Source organism: Eucyclogobius newberryi, unplaced genomic scaffold (assembly GCF_026437365.1).
Source record: "Eucyclogobius newberryi isolate DKJ021-1_F unplaced genomic scaffold, fEucNew1.0.hap1 SCAF_21, whole genome shotgun sequence".
Classification (NCBI taxonomy): Eukaryota; Metazoa; Chordata; class Actinopteri; order Gobiiformes; family Gobiidae; genus Eucyclogobius; species Eucyclogobius newberryi.
The window spans coordinates 27,764,972-27,788,459 of NW_027315846.1; the positions used below are offsets into that span (position 1 = coordinate 27,764,972).

The following is a 23,488-nucleotide window of genomic DNA, read 5'->3' on the forward strand; positions in this document are numbered from 1 at the left end:
TTTGCATGTTTAAACACGTCCTTGTCTTGAACTAATCATTTGAGCCGTGTCATTGTACGTTTTATTGTCTTTAATCAGCTGATTTTCCAGAGCTCAGAGAATATGCAGATGTGCTTATCTCAAATATCTCCTTAGAAACGATTTAATTCACTTTTAAACTGCTCAACTTATAAGACATATCAAAAACATTTCAAAAACAGTTTAAACTTGTGTTGGAGTTTAATGATGAACAAAACTATTCTATATTTGGATCATATCGTACGTCTCCTGCAGCTGAATAAAAGCTTTTCTCTTGTGCAGAAACTGTTCCGGCGTGAGCTGAAGCCTCCGTTCAGACCGGCCGTGGCACGTCCAGACGACACTTTCTACTTCGACTCCGAGTTCACCTCACGCACCCCCAAAGGTCAGAGGTCAAGACCAATCACTGGAACGTTCATTGTTTCCAGGTGCAAATCTGTCTCTGTGACTCCAGTGGGTTTTATTTCTAGCCTGTAGTTTAGAACTTTGCTGCGTTTAGCACTTGATTTTGTTCTGGTGTAGATTTTAAATCTTCGCATCTCTTCGAATCTTCAATCTTCGAGGAGGAGGAGCTTCTTCTTCTTCTTCTTCTTCTTCTTCTTCTTCTTCTTCTCCTTCTCCTTCTCCTTCTCCTTCTCCTTCTCCTTCTCCTTCTCCTTCTCCTTCTCCTTCTCCTTCTCCTTCTCCTTCTCCTCCTCCTCCTCCTCCTCCTCCTCCTCCTCCTCCTCCTCCTCCTCCTCCTCCTCCTCCTCCTCCTCCTCCTCTTCCTCTTCCTCTTCCTCTTCCTCTTCCTCTTCCTCCTCCTTCTTCTTCTTCCTCCTCCTCCTCCTCCTCCTCCTCCTCCTCCTCCTCCTCCTCCTCCTCCTCCTCCTCCTCCTCCTCTTCCTCTTCCTCTTCCTCTTCCTCTTCCTCTTCCTCTTCCTCTTCCTCTTCCTCCTCTTCTTCTTCCTCCTCCTCCTCCTCCTCCTCCTCTTCTTCTTCTTCCTCCTCCTCCTCCTCCTCTTCTTCTTCTTCCTCCTCCTCCTCCTCCTCTTCTTCCTCCTCCTCCTCCTCTTCTTCCTCCTCCTCCTCCTCCTCTTCTTCTTCTTCTTCCTCCTCCTCTTCTTCCTCCTCCTCCTCCTCTTCTTCTTCTTCCTCCTCCTCTTCTTCTTCTTCCTCCTCCTCCTCCTCTTCTTCCTCCTCCTCCTCTTCTTCTTCTTCTTCCTCCTCCTCCTCCTCCTCCTCCTCCTCCTCCTCCTCCTCCTCTTCTTCCTCCTCCTCCTCCTCCTCTTCTTCCTCCTCCTTCTCCTTCTCCACCACCTCCTCCTCTCCTTGACGACTCAGGAGTTAAAGTCTCTCCTGTCACTATAGAAAGAGCACAGCAGCTGATAAACCACGAGGCCTGATAATGATGTTTCTTAAAGATCGTGTGAAGGAACGTGTCATGAAGGCTGCAAGGGTTCAACTTTTAACTGGCACTTAATAAAACTCCTCCCCTTCTCGTGTGAAAGAGTCCATCATGTCCCTGAGACCAAAAGAAGAGAAGGAGCGACTGGACTGTGCCTCATAGAGACTATTTCTATTCTGAATGTGGACTATCGTTTATTCACCTCAATTATGTCCAAAAGAATGGAACAAATCCTCCCAAACTGAATCCACAAAGATCAGACAGGATTCATGACAAACGACAAACACAAGACGACATAAGACGATCCTCAAACACAACTAAACAAAGATGTTATAGTAAGTTTGGACGCTGAGAAGGATTTTGACTCTGTAGCTGGACTTATTTATTTAAAGTGCTAAACACATTTCAAATAGATTATGTAATAAGACATAATAGGGATCTTTACGATGGTCCAACATCAAGAATTAAAACCCATTTAATACATTTTTCCAACAAAATGTCCTCCAAACATGTGATTTTGTGGTTCTCCAGTGGGACATAGACACATTTGACCTCTTTGTTTGTCAAAACAAGATGACCTTCCCTTTCCCATTGTTTTTTTGAAATATACAGGAGAACTACAGATTCGACTGTTTTTTGTCCTGATGTAAATAATCCTGATTAATATTGTAATGTTTCCTCTCACTCAGACTGTAACATTAACACTTTACATGGTGACGTCCCTTGTGGTCTGAGGCTTATTTTTCATGTTTTCTGTGAGCTGAATCTTTGCCTGTTTTTCCAGACTCCCCCGGGATTCCCCCCAGCGCTGGAGCCCACCAGCTCTTCAGAGGCTTCAGTTTTGTGGCGTCCAGTTTGTTGGACGAGGAAGGCTTTTCCGAGCCATTGAAGCCCACTCCACACCCAGTAGTCCAGGTGAGATCATCCTGGAGAACACCTGAAGTCAAATGAACTCAAGAAACATCAATCAAATGTTTTCATTACCAACGTATTTATAGAAATATTATGTCAAATCTATTTTTCATGAGATCAACCATGTTATAACAGTTTTCCCTTGTTATGAGGCAAGGCAAGTTTATTTGTTGAGCACATTTCATACACAAGGGAATTCAAACAGACATGACAGAAATCACAAAACCTTCATTTCTTTTCATTCAATTTAACAGTTCTGCTGACATGAATCATACATTTTGTCTGTGCTGAGTGATCCGCCAGACAGAAAACCAAATCTATTGGCCCAAACTGGCCCGCACTGGCCCACACTAGCCCACACTAGCCCACACTAGCCCACACTGGCCCACACTGGCCCACACTAGCCCACACTAGCCCACACTAGCCCACACTGGCAGACACTGGCCCATACCATACTGGCCAATACTGGCCAATACTGGCCAATACTGGCCAATACTGGCCCACACTGGCCCACACTGGCAGACACTGACACTGGCCCACACTCCGGACACTCTTTCCCATCTATTTGACATCAGGGTGACGGGTGTTTGGTCAGAGTTTTGAGCCAAATTGAACCAAATCCAAATAATTATTGTTATCATACGTATACCAGACTTTTGACATAGAAAAGTGACATTTACGGTGAACGTTTGATTTTCAGACATAAGGACCTGCATTGCTCACGAGTTCTTTTCTCTCCATAGAAAAAATAAACACTGAAGCTCCTGTAGTTTTTACTCTCACTTAAACGTGTTCAGACTAAACAAAAGCGCGTCATGGTGACGAGCTAAACAGATGCTATTGCTATTGCTCCACAGCTGCAGAAGTTTGTTTTAAATCACATTTTGACCTGCAAAATCCCAGAGGTTTTTACACTGGTGTATGTTTATGCTCCACCAGGGGGCAGTAGCACCTTTTAAAAAGTATTTAGTTGCCCGTAGTTTTTATGAGACTGAAAAGGACAGCGTGAAATGGGGGATGAGAGAGAAGGGAGGACATGCAGTAAATCATCAGGAGTCAGGATTCAAACTCCCTGTCTGAGATGAGCCCGATGAGGGTGGTGTCGTCATGGTGGTGTCGTCATGGTGATGAGGGTGGTGTCGTCATGGTGATGAGGGTGGTGTCGTCATGGTGATGAGGGTGGTGTCGTCCACAAACTTGATTAGTTTTACGGAGTCGAGGCTGGATGTGCAGCAGTTTGTCACAGGGAGAAGAGCAGAGGAGAAAGTACACAGCCCTGTGGAGCACCTGTGCTGATAGACCGCATGTCTGAGACATTCTTCCCCAGACCTGTTGGCTTTGGAGGCAAACTGCAGGGGGTCCAGCAGAGGGTCCAGCCGAGGGTCCAGCAGGGGGTCCAGCAGAGGGTCCAGCAGGGGGTCCAGCAGGGGGTCCAGCAGGGGGTCCAGCAGCAGGGGGTCCAGCAGCAGGGAGGTGAAGGACTTGAGGTGGGGGTGGACCAGGCGCTCAAATGACTTCATGACAGACGTCAGCGCCACAGGTCTGTAGTCATGAAGTCCAGTGATCCGGGGCTTCTTGGGGACAGAGACAATGATGGACGACTTGAAGCTGGGACGTGGCATGACTCTAGGAGGTGTTAAAAATGCCAGTGAATTTGGGAGTCAAGTCTTCTGCACAGTGTCTAGGAGTCCTCAGCTTTTGAATCCTTTCTAAAATGTTCTGGACACCCTTAATTTGCCCGTTATGTCAGGGGAGCAAATAAAAAACATTAGGAGCTGAAATAATATTGTTGGAAAAACAAAGTGCAATCAAGAGTAGATCCATTTCTATTCTGAATGTGGACTATCGTTTATACACCTAAATTATGTCCAAAAGAATGGAACAAATCCTCCCGAACTGAATCCACAAAGATCAGACAGGATTCATGACAAACGACAAACACAAGACGACAAAAGACGATCCTCACACACAATGAGACAAATACAAACACAACTAAACAACATAAGACGAGCTTTACACATATCAAACATGTACAAAAAGAACAAAACAGAGCTGGCCTTATTTATTTTAAGTGCTAAACAAATTCCAAATAGATGACTTGAATGTAAAAATGATTTCCATTATTGTCCAACGACAAGAATTCAAATCAATGGTCACCTGACAGACCCGCTGACTCTGGAAAAGGGGGGTGGGACAGGGCAGTGCCTGGTCCCCACTCCCGTTTGCTTAGTACTTGGAACCACGAGCCCAACATATTATACAATCAAAAACAATGAATGGTGTTACAATCAATGGGATGGAGCATAAAATTGTCTGCTACGAAGACGATGTTCCGTTATATTTGACCTAAACAGACATTTCTGTCCCCAAAGTGATACAATTTATTCAAAAGAAATATCTGATTTCTGGAACGAAATATACAAAAAGCTCAAATTCTCTTTTTGGGGACCTCATTTGCCCCTCAGAAAGACCTACACATTTAAGGGGCAAATGGAATCACTGAGATATTTGGGTGTGGTCCTACATCAACATTTATGCAGAAAAATTATATCCCTCTTTTTCCTAATATAAAAAAAATAATTTGAAAAATAGACTCAAGTCTAAGTAAAAGGATTGAAATGATAAAAATGAATGTTTTGCCCAGGTTTCTTTACCTATTCCAGATCCTGCCCATTTCTATCTCCAACTGGCTGTTTGACGGGTGGAATAAAACATAATAATAACTCATCTAAAGATTTGTATGGAAAGGAAAAAAAACACGTATCTGGTTCAAAAGTTTCAAAAGTAAAAGGAGGTGGGGTTTAGCTCAGATCAGAGCTGGTGTTAGCCAGTGTAAAGTCTGTGCTTACAACATGGAAGGAGCCGTTTTGAACATAACAGGACAGATTTGAGTTATAACGTCTGGATATCAAAAAGGTAAACACTTTTTCATCAGATCGTAAAGGGAAATCACATGAAAAGCTTTGAAATGTTGAAAGAATCCTTTGACTTGGAGATAGATTTTAGGTTTTTACACATAAGGAGTTATTATAACCAAAATGTTAAAGGAATGACCACCTTTGATTGGATTGTTTGTTAAAGCTTACAAATCAAAGCTTCCAAGGGGAATAATATCAAAAAATATACATGCATTGATTATTCAGGGAGCCACTCTGATTATATCTAGGAAGTTCCAATTTGACTGAAGAATGGGAAATGTGTGAACATCTCAGTGGAGAACCATAAGATGTTGGAAAAGTCTGCCACTTTGTTCATAACCCCATGTCAAAGTTATTCACAAGGAAATGCAGACTGTGTGAGACACTGACTGTCCTGGGACTGTTTTTAACATCCTCGTCCCGACCCAATGTCTTTGGGCTTCAGAACTCCTGCCATGGACACAATATATTGATACCTTTGGAACATATTTTTGGCAGCAGGAAAAAAAGCCATAAAAAAAATAAATGGAAGGACCAAATGTCACCAACGATCAAGGACTGGACTGAGAGAGGGACAGACATTAGGCAAATTGAGAAAATGACAGTCCGACTCATTTGACAGACTTTGGACCAAATGGTTTTTATTTTTAATTGAATAGTACAGTGTTTTTCTTTTGTATTTATGTTTATTTCACCCACCTGTGATTTTTTTTAGTTGGAGTATGTTTTTATGTAATTTAAATTCTGTTTGTTTTGTGTATTGTCCTGCACATGTGCAGTCCACACTGGAGGAAGTGGAGCTTTTCATCTTTTCTGATCTATAACCAGTGATTTCCGAATACCTGTCTGATACTTCCTGTCTAATACTTCCCTGTCTGCTACTTCCTGTCTGCTACTTCCTGTCTGATACTTCCTGTCTGATACTTCCTGTCTAATACTTCCCTGTCTAATACTTCCCTGTCTAATACTTCCTGTCTTATACTTCCTGTCTGATACTTCCTGTCTGATACTTCCTGTCTGATACTTCCCTGTCTGATACTTCCCTGTCTGAAACTTCCTGTCTGAAACTTCCTGTCTGATACTTCCTGTCTGATACTTCCCTGTCTGATACTTCCCTGTCTGAAACTTCCTGTCTGATACTTCCTGTCTGATACTTCCTGTCTGATACTTCCCTGTCTGATACTTCCTGTCTGATACTTCCTGTCTGATACTTCCTGCACTGTTACATGCAGCAGGAACACACACTTCTCCACTTGTGTTATTGGGATCTTTCCATTGTTCCATCGCCATTGTTGTTCCCGGGTTTGCATCGCATGTGTTGATGGATTTGTGCATGTTTGAGTCCTGTATTATCCTGGAACTGAAGATAAGGTGTTGACTCTTGAGTCCTCTGCAGGGTGACTTCTGTATAGACGCTATTATGAACACCATGAATATTTGTTAAGTTGAAAGCTAGTTTAAATCCATGGAGCTTCACAGGAGGCACGATGAAGGGATGAAATGGTCTGACTGTGGTTGGTCCTGTGTGGTTGGTCCTGTGTGGTTGGTCTGGTGTGGTGTGGTTGGTGTGGTGTGGTTGGTCCTGTGTGGTTGGTCCGGTGTGGTTGGTCCGGTGTGGTTGGTCTGGTGTGGTTGTTCTGGTGTGGTGTGGTTGGTCTGGTGTGGTTGTTCTGGTGTGGTGTGGTTGGTCTGGTGTGGTTGGTCTGGTGTGGTTAGTGTGGTGTGGTTGGTCTGGTGTGGTTGTTCTGGTGTGGTGTGGTGTGGTTGGTCTGGTGTGGTTGGTCTGGTGTGGTTGTTCTGGTGTGGTGTGGTGTGGTTGGTCTGGTGTGGTTAGTGTGGTGTGGTTGGTCTGGTGTGGTTGTTCTGGTGTGGTGTGGTGTGGTTGGTCTGGTGTGGTTAGTGTGGTTGGTCTGGTGTGGTTGGTCTGGTGTGGTTGGTCTGGTGTGGTTGGTCTGGTGTGGTGTGGTGTGGTGTGGTTGGTCTGGTGTGGTTGGTGTGGTGTGGTTGGTCTGGTGTGGTTGTTCTGGTGTGGTGTGGTGTGGTTGGTCTGGTGTGGTTGGTCTGGTGTGGTTGTTCTGGTGTGGTGTGGTTGGTCTGGTGTGGTTGGTCTGGTGTGGTTGTTCTGGTGTGGTCTGGTGTGGTTGGTCTGGTGTGGTTGGTCTGGTGTGGTTGGTGTGGTGTGGTTGGTCTGGTGTGGTTGTTCTGGTGTGGTGTGGTGTGGTGTGGTTGGTCTGGTGTGGTTAGTGTGGTTGGTCTGGTGTGGTTGGTCTGGTGTGGTTGGTCTGGTGTGGTTGTTCTGGTGTGGTTGGTCTGGTGTGGTTGGTCTGGTGTGGTTGTTCTGGTGTGGTGTGGTGTGGTGTGGTTGGTCTGGTGTGGTTGGTGTGGTGTGGTTGGTCTGGTGTGGTTGGTCTGGTGTGGTTGGTCTGGTGTGGTTGGTCTGGTGTGGTTAGTGTGGTGTGGTTGGTCTGGTGTGGTTGTTCTGGTGTGGTGTGGTGTGGTGTGGTTGGTCTGGTGTGGTTGGTCTGGTGTGGTTGTTCTGGTGTGGTGTGGTTGGTCTGGTGTGGTTGGTCTGGTGTGGTTGGTCTGGTGTGGTTGGTCTGGTGTGGTTGGTCTGGTGTGGTTGGTCTGGTGTGGTTGGTGTGGTGTGGTTGGTCTGGTGTGGTTGTTCTGGTGTGGTGTGGTTGGTCTGGTGTGGTTAGTGTGGTTGGTCTGGTGTGGTTGGTCTGGTGTGGTTGGTCTGGTGTGGTTGTTCTGGTGTGGTTGTTCTGGTGTGGTTGGTCTGGTGTGGTTGGTCTGGTGTGGTTGTTCTGGTGTGGTGTGGTGTGGTTGGTCTGGTGTGGTTGTTCTGGTGTGGTTGTTCTGGTGTGGTCTGGTGTGGTTGGTCTGGTGTGGTTGGTCTGGTGTGGTTGGTGTGGTGTGGTTGGTCTGGTGTGGTTGTTCTGGTGTGGTGTGGTGTGGTTGGTCTGGTGTGGTTAGTGTGGTTGGTCTGGTGTGGTTGGTCTTGTGTGGTTGTTCTGGTGTGGTTGGTCTGGTGTGGTTGGTCTGGTGTGGTTGTTCTGGTGTGGTTGGTCTGGTGTGGTTGGTCTGGTGTGGTTGGTCTGGTGTGGTTAGTGTGGTGTGGTTGGTCTGGTGTGGTTGTTCTGGTGTGGTGTGGTGTGGTTGTTCTGGTGTGGTGTGGTGTGGTTGGTCTGGTGTGGTTGGTCTGGTGTGGTTGTTCTGGTGTGGTGTGGTTGGTCTGGTGTGGTTGGTCTGGTGTGGTTGTTCTGGTGTGGTCTGGTGTGGTTGGTCTGGTGTGGTTGGTCTGGTGTGGTTGGTGTGGTGTGGTTGGTCTGGTGTGGTTGTTCTGGTGTGGTGTGGTGTGGTTGGTCTGGTGTGGTTAGTGTGGTTGGTCTGGTGTGGTTGGTCTGGTGTGGTTGTTCTGGTGTGGTTGTTCTGGTGTGGTTGGTCTGGTGTGGTTGGTCTGGTGTGGTTGTTCTGGTGTGGTGTGGTGTGGTTGGTCTGGTGTGGTTGGTGTGGTGTGGTTGGTCTGGTGTGGTTGGTCTGGTGTGGTTGGTCTGGTGTGGTTGGTCTTGTGTGGTTGGTCTTGTGTGGTTGGTCTTGTGTGGTTGGTCTTGTGTGGTTGGTGTAGTGGGTCTGGTGTGGTTGGTCTGGTGTGGTTGGTCTGGTGTGGTTGGTCTGGTGTGGTTGGTCTGGTGTGGTTGGTCTGGTGTGGTTGTTCTGGTGTGGTTGGTCTTGTGTGGTTGGTCTTGTGTGGTTGGTCTTGTGTGGTCTGGTGTGGTGGGTCTGGTGTGGTTGGTGTGGTGTGGTTGGTCTGGTGTGGTTGTTCTGGTGTGGTGTGGTGTGGTTGGTCTGGTGTGGTTAGTGTGGTTGGTCTGGTGTGGTTGATCTGGTGTGGTTGGTCTGGTGTGGTTGTTCTGGTGTGGTTGTTCTGGTGTGGTTGGTCTGGTGTGGTTGTTCTGGTGTGGTGTGGTGTGGTTGGTCTGGTGTGGTTGGTCTGGTGTGGTTGTTCTGGTGTGGTCTGGTGTGGTTGGTCTGGTGTGGTTGGTCTGGTGTGGTTGGTGTGGTGTGGTTGGTCTGGTGTGGTTGTTCTGGTGTGGTGTGGTGTGGTTGGTCTGGTGTGGTTAGTGTGGTTGGTCTGGTGTGGTTGGTCTGGTGTGGTTGTTCTGGTGTGGTTGGTCTGGTGTGGTTGGTCTGGTGTGGTTGTTCTGGTGTGGTGTGGTGTGGTTGGTCTGGTGTGGTTGGTGTGGTGTGGTTGGTCTGGTGTGGTTGGTCTGGTGTGGTTGGTCTGGTGTGGTTAGTGTGGTGTGGTTGGTCTGGTGTGGTTGTTCTGGTGTGGTGTGGTGTGGTTGTTCTGGTGTGGTGTGGTGTGGTTGGTCTGGTGTGGTTGGTCTGGTGTGGTTGTTCTGGTGTGGTGTGGTTGGTCTGGTGTGGTTGTTCTGGTGTGGTCTGGTGTGGTTGGTCTGGTGTGGTTGGTCTGGTGTGGTTGGTGTGGTGTGGTTGGTGTGGTGTGGTTGGTCTGGTGTGGTTGTTCTGGTGTGGTGTGGTGTGGTTGGTCTGGTGTGGTTAGTGTGGTTGGTCTGGTGTGGTTGGTCTGGTGTGGTTGTTCTGGTGTGGTTGTTCTGGTGTGGTTGTTCTGGTGTGGTTGGTCTGGTGTGGTTGGTCTGGTGTGGTTGTTCTGGTGTGGTGTGGTGTGGTTGGTCTGGTGTGGTTGGTGTGGTGTGGTTGGTCTGGTGTGGTTGGTCTGGTGTGGTTGGTCTGGTGTGGTTGGTCTTGTGTGGTTGGTCTTGTGTGGTTGGTCTTGTGTGGTTGGTCTTGTGTGGTTGGTCTTGTGTGGTTGGTCTGGTGTGGTTGGTCTGGTGTGGTTGGTCTGGTGTGGTTGGTCTGGTGTGGTTGTTCTGGTGTGGTTGGTCTTGTGTGGTTGGTCTTGTGTGGTTGGTCTTGTGTGGTTGGTGTAGTGGGTCTGGTGTGGTTGGTCTGGTGTGGTTGGTGTGGTGTGGTTGGTCTTGTGTGGTTGGTCTTGTGTGGTTGGTCTTGTGTGGTTGGTGTAGTGGGTCTGGTGTAGTGGGTGTGGTGTAGTGGGTCTGGTTTGGTGTGGTGTGGTTGGTCTGGTATGGTTGTTCTGACTGTGCTTGGTGTGGTGTGGTTGGTGTGGTGTGATTGGTGTGGTGTGATTGGTGTGGTGTGGTTGGTCTGGTGTGGTTGGTGTGGTGTTGTGTTGGTGGTGTGGTTGGTCTGGTGTGGTTGGTCTGGTGTGGTTGGTCTGGTGTGGTTGGTCTGGTGTGGTTGGTCTGGTGTGGTTGGTCTGGTGTGGTTGGTCTGGTGTGGTTGGTCTGGTGTGGTTGGTCTGGTGTGATTGGTCTGGTGTGATTGGTGTGGTGTGGTTGGTGTGGTGTGATTGGTGTGGTGTGATTGGTGTGGTGTGGTTGGTCTGGTGTGGTTGGTGTGGTGTTGTGTTGGTGGTGTGGTTGGTCTGGTGTGGTATGGTTGGTGTGGTTGGTCTGGTGTGGTTGGTCTGGTGTGGTTGGTCTGGTGTGGTTGGTCTGGTGTGGTTGGTCTGACTGTGGTTGTTCTGACTGTGGTTGGTGTGGTTGGTGTGATTGGTCTGGTGTGGTTGTTCTGACTGTGGTTGTTCTGACTGTGGTTGTTCTGACTGTGGTTGGTGTGGTTGGTGTGATTGGTCTGGTGTGGTTGTTCTGACTGTGGTTGGTCTGTTGTTGCAGCAGCTCCATGGGAAGAACCTCCTGTTCAGTGACGGTTACATCCTGAAGGAGGACATCGGGATGGGTTCCTTCTCTGTCTGCAAACGCTGCGTCCACAAAGCCACAAACACAGAGTATGCGGTCAAGGTACGACACATAATTCACTCATTCATTACACTCGGATAAAGCAGGAATACTGAGGAAGACCACAAACTGAACAAAGGGCAAGTTTATTTGAACAGCACAAGGCAAATGAAACTGCTTCACAGTTTAAGACCTAAAAGAGAATCCTTTCAGTCATATGGCACCAGCAGGAGGCCGGTCCATGTTTAGTCCTGACTCTGGCACCAGCAGGAGGCCGGTCCATGTTTAGTTCTGACTCTGGCACCAGCAGGAGGCCGGTCCATGTTTAGTCCTGACTCTGGCACCAGCAGGAGGCCGGTCCATGTTTAGTCTTGACTCTGGCACCAGCAGGAGGCCGGTCCATGTTTAGTCCTGACTCTGGCACCAGCAGGAGGCCGGTCCATGTTTAGTCCTGACTCTGGCACCAGCAGGAGGCCGGTCCATGTTTAGTCCTGACTCTGGCACCAGCAGGAGGCCGGTCCATGTTTAGTCCTGACTCTGGCACCAGCAGGAGGCCGGTCCATGTTTAGTTCTGACTCTGGCACCAGCAGGAGGCCGGTCCATGTTTAGTCCTGACTCTGGCACCAGCAGGAGGCCGGTCCATGTTTAGTCCTGACTCTGGCACCAGCAGGAGGCCGGTCCATGTTTAGTCCTGACTCTGGCACCAGCAGGAGGCCGGTCCATGTTTAGCCCTGACTCTGGGCACCAGCAGGAGGCTTGTCCATGTTTAGTCCTGACTCTGGCACCAGCAGGAGGCCGGTCCATGTTTAGTCCTGACTCTGGCACCAGCAGGAGGCCACTCCATGTTTAGTCCTTACTCTGGGCACCAGCAGGAGGCCTGTCCATGTTTAGTCCTGACTCTGGGCACCAGCAGGAGGCCGCTCCATGTTTAGTCCTTACTCTGGCACTAGCAGGAGGCCGCTCCATGTTTAGTCCTGACTCTGGCACCAGCAGGAGGCCGCTCCATGTTTAGTACTGACTCTGGCACCAGCAGGAGGCCGGCCCATGTTTAGTACTGACTCTGGCACCAGCAGGAGGACTAGCTTTACATCAACAATGGTAGAAAGACCATATGAGGACAGACACATGTTGAAGATAGGGCTGGGCAAGTTAATGCGTTATTATCGCGTTAACGCATCATTTATTTAACGCGATCAATTATTTTAACACGCGTTAACGCAGGTCGGATTCCCCTGGTCCGCACCAGTTCTAAAGCCTCTACAAAACCGAATCGCGCCCGATGCCGAATTTGAGCGCGTGTACATTAGAACAGTGGTTCTTAACCTGGGTTCGATCGAACCCCAGGGGTTCAGCGAAGGTCAAGACACACATCAGACTCATATGATTCGTGACACGCCCCGCTTGTCTGCAGGGAATTTGGTGCTCAGTAGTCGACTTGTGACGTCGTGATGTATGTCCTGTGATTTCTTTCTTCATATTTTAGACTGAATCAAAGACCACCCTTCTGGGCAAAGTATTTGTGTGGCAGAGGTCTTGTTTTTGCCGATGGTATTACTCGTGTACTTTAATTGATGAGAAATAACTCCCACGGGACTCCGATGTAAAAAATAGTTAACAAAGTTTCATCCACAGTTTTGTGACACTTCTTACAGGAGTAATCAAATACAGCTATTCTCAAAAAATAGAATACGATTTGACTGTATTTTGCGCTGTCTCCTGCGCTCCTTCCTGGCGTGTTCCTTTGTCCTGTCTCTCTTAAAGTGACAGTAACACATTTACGTCAGAGCAGGCAAAAGACTACAAATACATTCTACAAATAAAACAAACGTAATCAAATTAATTTAGCTTATTTAAACAACCAAATTATTAATCCGTGAAACATAAAATTACACATTTATAACAAAATATCAACACTGTGTAGATTTACATACAAACGTATACATAAACTAAACTTGCCTCGCACAGTCTTTGCACCGGCCTGGCCCCAAAAGGGCCAAAAGGACCACGGAAAAGGCCCTTGAGTCGAGCCTGTATCAAAGCCCTCCTTTCTGGGCTAGGTTTTGGCACCAGCCTGGCCCCAAAAGATCCAAAAGGAATAGGGAACAGGCCCCAGAGTTTACCCTGATTCAAAGCCCTCCTTTTAGGGCTAAGTCTTGGCACCAGCCTGGTCCCAAAAGGGCCAAAAGGTCAGCCTCTGGGGCCATTTCCCTTGTCCTTTTCTATAACTACTATACTATAACATACTATCTTTGAAGCAATCCTTTTCGAGGATGCTGGACGTAAAAATTAAGAAAAGGAACAGACTTTGTTGCGAAAATGACAAGAGAGTGGCACTTGCCACGGTGAAGGTGCATTTCTGAACTGGTCTCTGAAAGGTAACTGCTCACTGCGTGAGCAGGTCCTGCCGGGGCGCGTCTTTATCATCTGAAAACGTGAATAATCTGGTGCCTTAGCAACTGGCTTAGTGCAGAGGAGTAAAAAAACACCCAGTTTTAGGAATCTACAAACTTTTCTGGTTCTTTTCAATGCCCTGGCAGTGGCAATAAGCTTTAGTTTTGTGTTTGATTACATTGTTTTACAAGTTAATTTGATTACAAGTTAAAATGCACACAATGTATTTATTTGTATTTCACTGGTTAAGTGTTTGTTTGCACAACTAATGTTATGGCGCTTTAGTGTCAAGTTCTAAGAATGTACAAACTGTACTGAAGTGTTTTCTGGTTTAGGGACATTTGGTACTAGACTGGTTATGCTGCTCCTAAAATGTGTTTTGAGTGTCTAATGTTTCATGAGATTACAATGTTTCTGATATTACCTCTGAAGTGGCCTGTTCATCTTTAATGATTGTGGCTCAGGATTTTGTGGCAAGTAAATACTTAATATTTTATTTAACTACTACTGAATAAAAATGCTGATGCACTTTACACTTATTTTGAATTCATTTTGAATTTTGCTCGTAAAAATGCGATTAATCGCGATTAAAAATGTTAATCGTTGCCCAGCCCTAGTTGAAGATGTTCCATTATTTTACATGGTTTATAACAGATGAATGGTTTATAACAGATGAATGGTTTACGGCAGATGAATGGTTTATAACAGATGAATGGTGTATAACAGATGAATGGTGTATAACAGATGAATGGTGTATAATAGATGAATGGTGTATTCATGTCGTTCATTGTTTGTCAGATGATTAATAAGACAGCCACAGACCCTTCAGAAGAGATCGAGATCCTGCTCAGATATGGACAACACCCCAACATCATCACACTCAAGGACGTGAGTACGCTCTTATCCAGCATAACAGAGCAAAGTTCTATCTAGTCTAGTCTGGGTTTAGTCCAGGGATCAAAGTGGTTTTTGAAGTACGATTACATGAGTTCTTTACGTATGTTAACAGCACTGATCAGAGCTTGCTATAAAAACACACAGCGAGAAGTCAGCGAGTACATGCTTCTGGAAGAATGAATAATACTGAAAACAGCCCGCCCCTCCCCTCCAACCGCAGGAAACACACCTCTGCAGCCCGCCCCTCCCCTCCGACCACAGGAAACACACCTCTGCAGCCCGCCCCTCCCCTCCGACCACAGGAAACACACCTCTGTGCCCCCCCCTCCCCTCCGACCGCAGGAAACACACCTCTGTGCCCGCCCCTCCCCTCCGACCGCAGGAAACACACCTCTGTGCCCGCCCTTCCCCTCCGACCACAGGAAATACACCTCTGTGCCCGCCCCTCCCCTCCGACCGCAGGAAACACACCTCTGTGCCCGCCCCTCCCCTCCGACCGCAGGAAACACACCTCTGCAACCCGCCCCTCCCCTCCGACCGCAGGAAACACACCTCTGTGCCCGCCCCTCCCCTCCGACCGCAGGAAACACACCTCTGTGCCCGCCCCTCCCCTCCGACTGCAGGAAACACACCTCTGCAGCCCGCCCCTCCCCTCCGACCGCAGAAAACACACCTCTGTGCCCGCCCCTCCCCTCCGACCGCAGGAAACACACCTCTGTGCCCGCCCCTCCCCTCCGACCGCAGGAAACACACCTCTGTGCCCGCCCCTCCCCTCCGACCGCAGGAAACACACCTCTGCAGCCCGCCCCTCCCCTCCGACCGCAGGAAACACACCTCTGTGCCCGACCCTCCCCTCCGACCGCAGGAAACACATATCTGTGCCCGCCCCTCCCCTTCGACCGTAGGAAACACACCTCTGTGCCCGCCCCTCCCCTCCGACCGCAGGAAACACACCTCTGTGCCCGCCCCTCCCCTCCGACCGCAGGAAACACACCTCTGTGCCCGCCCCTCCCCTCCGACCGCAGGAAACACACCTTTGTGCCCGCCCCTCATCCTCCTGCCTGTCCCGCCCACATCGCCCCGCCCACATCGCCCCTCCCACATCACCCCGCTCTCATCGCCCCTCCCACATCGCCCCTCCCACATCGCCCCTCCCACATCGCCCCTCCCACATCGCCCCTCCCCCGCACAAATGGTATTGTTGTGTTTCAGATGACATCACTACATTCTATACGCCACTATTTAATACAGTTTGGGATGGATAGAATTTAAATGATCAATATAAAATGTTTAGTTGTAATATAAGAAGTGAATGAGTCTAGTCACTAATAAATGTCTAATAAATTGTATTCATTTTATTTCATAACTTGTTTTAAAAGCATATCAAATCCGTAAATATGATGGCGTTACTTGTCCAACATATACATTCCATCTTGTTCAGAGTCTGTCAAAAAGATCCAATTTCAAATGTCTCAATTCTTTCTTTGAGTGTCAGTTGTGATTTGGGTCCAGTCCTTGATCGTTGTGTAGGGGCCCCTTTATTTAAACACCCCAAAAATAAATATTTAACATCACAGGACCAAAGATGTTCAATAAGGTGGAAATGTGACTTCTGCTTTGAAAACTGGAGGACTTTATTCATCTTAGTCTAATATGTCTGAGCCACAGGACAGTGTGTGTTTGTCTCTTGGTGCCACAGTTTCTCCAACACTTAGAATGTCCTTGTGAATAAATGAGCACTTTGACTTGCTTTTATGAAAAAGCGTGATCATGAGATTGTTTTATTCCATCATCAAACAGTGGGTTGGGGATGGGAGTTGGAAGAGTCTGGAACAGATGGAGAAATTCATTTTTATAGTTTTAAGGCTTTGACTTTGAGGCTTGTAGTCCTGGTTGAGACATTTAAGGTCCAGATTTAGTTCTGGTTTAGTCTTGAGTCAGACCTGGTTTTGCCCTGGTTTCCTCTTGGTTCAATCTGCACCTTCACCAGATCCTGTTCTCAGTCGTGTGCAAACGGGAAGACGGTCAGAAGCAGAATCTTTCTAGTCCTAGTCCGTTGTTCCTCCTGGTTTGGCCCTCACAGTCTCATCTTGTTCCTCCTGGTTTGGCCCTCACAGTCTCCTCTTGTTCCTCCTGGTTTGGCCCTCACAGTCTCCTCTTGTTCCTCCTGGTTTGGCCCTCACAGTCTCCTCTTGTTCCTCCTGGTTTGGCCCTCACAGTCTCATCTTGTCCCTCCTGGTTTGGCCCTCACAGTCTTGTCCCTCCTGGTTTGGCCCTCACAGTCTTGTCTCTCCTGGTTTGGCCCTCACAGTCTTGTCTCTCCTGGTTTGACCCTCACAGTCTTGTCTCTCCTGGTTTGACCCTCACAGTCTTGTCTCTCTTGGTTTGGCCCTCGCAGTCTTGTTCGTCCTGGTTTGGCCCTCACAGTCTTGCCTCTCCTGGTTTGGCCCTCACAGTCTTGTCTCTCCTGGTTTGGCCCTCACAGTCTTGTCTTGTTCGTCCTGGTTTGGCCCTCACAGTCTTGTCTCTCCTGGTTTGGCCCTCACAATCTTGTCCCTCATGATTGGCCCTCACAGTCTTGTCCCTCATGTTTGGCCCTCACAGTTTTGTCTCTCCTGGTTTGGCCCTCACAGTCTTGTCTCTCCTGGTTTGGCCCTCAGTCTTGTCTCTCCTGGTTTGGCCCTCAGTCTTGTCTCTCCTGGTTTGGCCCTCGCAGTCTTGTCTCTCCTGGTTTGGCCCTCACAGTCTTGTCCCTCATTTTTGGCCCTCAGGTGTACGATAACGGGAAGCAGGTGTTCCTGGTGACGGAGCTGATGAGAGGAGGCGAGCTGCTGGATCGGATCCTCAAACAGAAGTCCTTCTCGGAGCGAGAGGCCAGCGCCGTCCTGCACACCATCAGCAGGACTGTGGAGTACCTGCACTCTGAGGGGGTACGCTGCTTTTACTGCCTCTGTTTGCATGTTCTTCCCCAGGACTGTGGAGTACCTGCACTCTGAGGGGGTACGCTGCTTTTACTGCCTCTGTTTGCATGTTCTTCCCCAGGACTGTGGAGTACCTGCACTCTGAGGGGGTACGCTGCTTTCACTGCCTCTGTTTGCATGTTCTTCCCCAGGACTGTGGAGTACCTGCACTCTGAGGGGGTACGCTGCTTTCACTGCCTCTGTTTGCATGTTCTTCCCCAGGACTGTGGAGTACCTGCACTCTGAGGGGGTACGCTGCTTTTACTGCCTCTGTTTGCATGTTCTTCCCCAGGACTGTGGAGTACCTGCACTCTGAGGGGGTACGCTGCTTTTACTGCCTCTGTTTGCATGTTCTTCCCCAGGACTGTGGAGTACCTGCACTCTGAGGGGGTACGCTGCTTTCACTGCCTCTGTTTGCATGTTCTTCCCCAGGACTGTGGAGTACCTGCACTCTGAGGGGGTACGCTGCTTTCACTGCCTCTGTTTGCATGTTCTTCCCCAGGACTGTGGAGTACCTGCACTCTGAGGGGGTACGCTGCTTTTACTGCCTCTGTTTGCATGTTCTTCCCCACAACCTAAAGCAGGTTATCATTATGAGCAGTTTTCTGTCAAATATGTGCTACTGAATATATAATTTCATTCATGTCATTCTTTATTGAGGACACAAGTGCAGACACATAAGACAGTTAAAGATATAAACTAAAATCTCACGGGGGCCGGATTGAGAAATCTGGCTCCTGGGGCCACACTGGCCCGGATCAGGCAGAAAGAGCTCGGTTCTGACTTACTCCAAGATCTGGACACATTTCCCTTCAAGGATTATGAAAGTCAAATTTCATGTATTAAATGTGCCGCTGCAGATTAAATACAAGGAAATTAAAATTTGAACAATGCAATTGACAAATCACAAAGGCCGTACTTTTATAAGTGCTATAATTTTATCCTCAAACAAGTCTTATTTTGTTTAAATCTATATTCTTGTGCTACTATAGGCATATTTCAGTCATGTTTGAAATGTAAACTTTGAACTGAATCATAATGATCAGAATCTGAATGATTAATTATTATTTTCCAAAAGTTTTATCCAAACGCAGACATGTGAATGATTCTATAATGATAGAAGAGTCACTGTGTTTGTGACTCTCTATAAAGAGAGTCACAAACACAGCTAAACAAAACTGTTTTTATCTTGGATTTGAATTGTCAGAGTAGAACCTGTCTCTCATTTTCAGGAAGAATGTTCCAGATTTTAGCTGCATAAAACTGAAACACACCAGCAGGAGTCCTGACTTTGGCACCAGCAGGAGGCAAGTCCATGTTTAGCCCTGACTCTGGGCACCAGCAGGAGGCCGGCCCATGTTTAGTCCTGACTCTGGCACCAGCAGGAGGCCGGTCCATGTTTAGTCCTGACTCTGGCACCAGCAGGAGGCCGGTCCATGTTTAGTCCTGACTCTGGGCACCAGCAGGAGGCCGGTCCATGTTTAGTCCTGACTCTGGCACCAGCAGGAGGCCGGTCCATGTTTAGTCCTGACTGTGACTCTGGCACAAGCAGGAGGCCGTTACAGTAGTTCAATTCAATTCAATTTATTTTTATAACGCCCAAAATCACAACAACAGTTGCCTCTGAGGGCGACAGTGAAAAATGAATCAAACAATGTCTGTGGTGGCGAGGGACGAAGTCCCAGAGTCCTCTGTCCTTAGACCCTCCTTCTCGGCCAGGAAAAACTACAAAAAACCTCTTTGGGAAAAAGTAGAACCCTGGAGGAGTTCCACAGTGAAGGAGAGATCCGACTCTCACAGACGTGAGGGAGACTGGAGCTGGAGCCACTCTTCAGGCAGATGAGGGACCGTCCACACGGGGCAGGGACCACTTCACCAGGAGAGGGGCATCTGGGGTCCACAGGTCCTCAGGAGTGAGAAAAAGAAGGCAGTGAACAGTTTGCAAGTGGAATTAAAAAATACATATTTTTTGATAGAAAAAGTCAGAAGAAGAGGATAGAGCTCAAGCTGCCATACTTCCCCCAGTACAGTTGCTCCTAGGGCAGCGGAGCTGAAGCTGTGGGTTTATATTTCTGTTCCTAACTAGCCTGACCATAAGCCATTTCAAAGAGGAACGTTTTAAGCCTGGACTTAAATGAAGAGACTGTCAGAATATTTAACATGGGCCGGGAGCTGATTCCATAACACAGGCGCTTGGTAGCTAAACGCTCTACTTCCTACTGTACTTTTAGAGACTCTTGGGACCACCAGAAGGCTCTACCTCCTACTGTGCTTTTAGAGACTCTTGGGACCACCAGAAGGGCAGCATTCTGAGAGCGAAGAGCTCTGTTTGGATGAGATGGTTCTATAGCATCTTTGAGGTAGGATGGGGCCATGTCATTTATGGCTTTGTAGGTCAGGAGTAGAATTTTAAATTTGATTATGAACTGGACAGGAGCCAGTGAAGAGACTTCAGCACTGGCGTAATGTGCTCTCTTCTTTTTGTTCCTGTTAGTAATCTTGCTGCTGCATTTTGAACCAGTTGAAAGCTTTTCATGGAGCTTTTAGGACACGCTGTGAGCAGGAGTTACAGTAGTCTAATCTAGTCGTTACAAATGCATGGATACGTTTTTCAGCATCACTTTTAGGCAGGATTCTTCTTATTTTGGCTCTTGTTGCGCAAATGGAAATAGTCTGTTTTACAAGCTTGATTTATATGAGCTTTATATGAGAGCTCCTGGTCAAATAAGACTCTGAGGTTTCTTACAGTAGAACTGGAGGCTACACTGACATTGTCCAGTGTGACTATCTGCTCAGATAGAGCGTCTCGTAGATGCTTAGGGCCCATTACAATGACCTGTTTTTTTCCAAGGTTAAGAAGCAGGTAGTTAAGTGTCATCCAGGTTTTTATCTCCTTCACACAAGCACTAAGTCTGTCTACTTGATCGCTCTGATCAGGTTTTACTGATAAATACAGCTGAGTGTCGTCTGCAGAGCAGTGGAAGTTAATGCCATGTGACCTGATCATGTTGCCTAACAGCAGCATATGAAGAGTAAACAGAACTGGACCGAGTACTGAACCCTGTGGCACACCGTAGATTACTTTAGAACAAGCTAAGGAGCTCTGGTTTACATTAACAAATTGGTACCTATCAGATAAATAGGATTCAAACCAGCTGAGGGCGGGGCCTCTGACACCTACATCACATTCTAACCTCTGCAGTAGAATGTTGTGGTCGATGGTGTCAAATGCTGAGGTCAGAACCAGGATTGAGACCAGTCCATCAGCAGCAGCTAATAACAAACCGTTTGTGACTTTAACTAGTGCAGTTTCAATGCTGTGGTGGGCTCTGAACCCTGCTGTGGTGGGCTCTGGACCCTGCTGTGGTGGGCTCTGAACCCTGCTGTGGTGGGCTCTGGACCCTGCTGTGGTGGGCTCTGGACCCTGCTGTGGTGGGCTCTGAACCCTGACTGGAAAACCTCAAATAAGTGATTGTCCTGCAGGTGGCGACAAAGCTGTTTTACTACAACTTTTTCAATGATTTTAGAGACAAAGGGAAGTTTTGAAATAGTCTGTAGTTTACCAATAGGTCGGGATCTAGATTAGGCTTTTTCAGAAGAGGTTTAATGACGTCATGTTTGAAGGATGTGGAACATAGCCACTTTCTACTGAAGTATTTATTATATTAAGAATAGGGTCTATAATTAGGGGGAGAATGTCTTTGAGGAGCTTGGAATGGGGTCTAGGACACAAGTTGAGCTTTTAGAGGACATAATGGCTGAAGTTATCTCTGCTTGATCAACAGCTGTGAACCTTTCTAAGTTTACAGGTGGATTTATATGGAACACTAGTTTTACAGCTTGGGCTAGATCAGGGCTAATAGCGGGGGTAATTTCATCTAATTTATCTCTGATTATTTTTATTTTATTGTTAAAAAATAGGAGAAAATCATCAGAGCTGAGAGAAGCTGGGATTGAGGGCTCTACTGCTGTGACAGTTTGTTACCATGGCTACAGTGCTGAAAAGAAATTTAGTGTTACTTTTGTTGACTTCTTTTAGATTTGAATAGTATCTGGTTTGGGCCTCACACAGAGCCTGCTGATAGGACAGGAGCAACTTTTCCTGCTTTTAGAGATTCCTCTGTGTGGAGGCGACGAAATAATCCCTCTAGCTTTCTAACTCTTTGTCTATGTGAACGCAGTTCTTGGTTGTACCAGGAGGAGGCGCTTTGGCCTAATGACCTTCTGTTTTAACGGCGTTGCAACATCAAGAGCAGATTTCAGAGAATTCATGGTCAAGTCGACAAATTGATCACTTACACTGGGACTAAAACTGTTCTCAGCAGGATCACATGACATGATCACATGACATGATCACATGACATGTCACTGAATATTGGCTCTATTATTTCTTTTTTAGATATTGTCCTTTTCATTATAACTTTATTCTGTCTTTAAGAATAAACTGAAAGGTAATTAGGAAATGATCTGACAATATAGGGTTTTGAGAGAAGACAATGAGGTCACTAATCTCTGTTCCATACGTTAGGACAAGATCCAGAGTGTTCTTGTGACTGTGAGTCGCTTTATTTACATTTTGAGTGAAACCAATGCTGTCTAACAAGGCGCTGAAGGCATTACTGAGAGAGTCATCACTCACGTTCACGTGGATATTAAAGTCTCCAGCTATAACTATTTTATCCCAGGCTAACTCTAAGTTTGATATAAAGTCAGAAAACTCTGTTAAAAACTCTGAATAGGGACCAGGAGGTCGGTAGATAACTACGAACAAAACTCCTTTTTGGTTTTTCATATTTGGACACATGATTGACACATGAGGCTTTAAATGAGTGAAATGCATTGTTAGTTTTAGGGCTCATGAGTCGCTTGAGTGTGAGATCACTCCCACACCTATCTCGTTTAGTCATGTGACTGAAAGGATCTTCTTTGCTCTCTTCTCTTTTATGTCTTAAACTGTTTTGTGATTTGTCATTTCTGTCATGTCTTTGTGATTTTACTTAAACTATTTGACGGCCTGAAAATAGCACTTGTATATTTCTTTAACTAGTTCACGCCCACCAGCGCGTGGGCGAAAACAATACTTTAGAAAATCCTCTTGCATCATCACTCTTATTTTCTTCGTCAATACAAGCAAGTTATACATCATTTTAATTTATTTTCTCAACAAAACGAATGTCAACAAAACGAATGTCATTGATTGAAAAAACTCGTCCAGGGGGGATCCCGAGGCGTTCCCAGGCCAGCCGAGATACATAGTCCCTCCAGCGTGTCCTGGGTCTTCCCCGGGGCCTCTTTCCAGTGGGACATGCCCAAAACACCTTCCCAGGGAGGAGCCCAGGAGGCATCCGGAACAGATGCCCGAGCCACCTTAGATGGAGGAGCAGCGGCTCTACTCCGAGCTCCCCCTGTGTGGCCGAGCTCCTCACCCTATCTCTAAGGGAGTGCCCAGCCACCCTGTGGAGGAGACTCATTTTGACCGCTTGTATCCGCGATCTTGTCCTTTCGGTCATTACCCAAAGCTCATGACCACAGGTGAGGTCAGAACGTAGAGTGACCGGTAAATTGAGAGCTTTGCCTTTCGACTCCTTCTTCACCACAACGGCCCGATGCACCGATCCAACTGTCAATCTCACGCTCCATCCTTCCCTCACTCGTGAACAAGACCCCAAGATACTTGAACTCCTCCACTTGGCAAGGACTCCCCACCCACCTGGAGAGGGCAAGACACCTTTTTCTGGTTGAGAATCATGGCCTCGGATTTGGAGGTGCTGATTCTCATCGCAGCCGCTTCACACTCGGCTCAAACCGTCCCAGTGCAGCTGCAGGTCTGGGTTTGATGGAGCCATCAGGACAACATTGTCTGCAAACAGCAGAGATGAGATCCTGTGGTCCCCAAACCGGACACTCTCTGACCCCTGACCACACCCTCCAACCCCTAACCACACCCTCCGACCCCTGAATGCTGTTTTCTGTCCATAAACTATGAACAGAAGCGGTGACAAAGGGCAGCCCTGAGGAGTCCAACATGCACTGGGAACAGGTCTGACTTACTGCCGGCAATGAACACAGCTCCTGCTCCGGTCATACAGGGACCGGACAGCCCTGAGCGAAGGGCCCCAGACCCCGTACTCCCGGAGCACCCCCCAAAGGACACCCCGAGGGACACGGTCGAAAACCTTCTCCAGATCCACAAAGCACATGTGGACTGGTTGGGCAAACTCC

General features: G+C 47.6%; 1 protein-coding gene across 2 annotated transcripts in view; it reads left to right on the forward strand.

Moving 5' to 3' along the window:
- rps6ka1 (ribosomal protein S6 kinase a, polypeptide 1) overlaps nt 1-23,488 on the forward strand; it is a 97,386-nt gene that overhangs the window by 55,650 nt on the left and 18,248 nt on the right. For both annotated transcript variants that reach the window (XM_072457289.1, XM_072457290.1), the window contains 5 exons: nt 301-403; nt 2,190-2,320; nt 10,956-11,081; nt 14,208-14,297; nt 17,078-17,236. In XM_072457289.1, the coding sequence (XP_072313390.1) occupies nt 301-403; nt 2,190-2,320; nt 10,956-11,081; nt 14,208-14,297; nt 17,078-17,236 (609 nt within the window). The remainder of the gene's footprint in view (nt 1-300; nt 404-2,189; nt 2,321-10,955; nt 11,082-14,207; nt 14,298-17,077; nt 17,237-23,488) is intronic.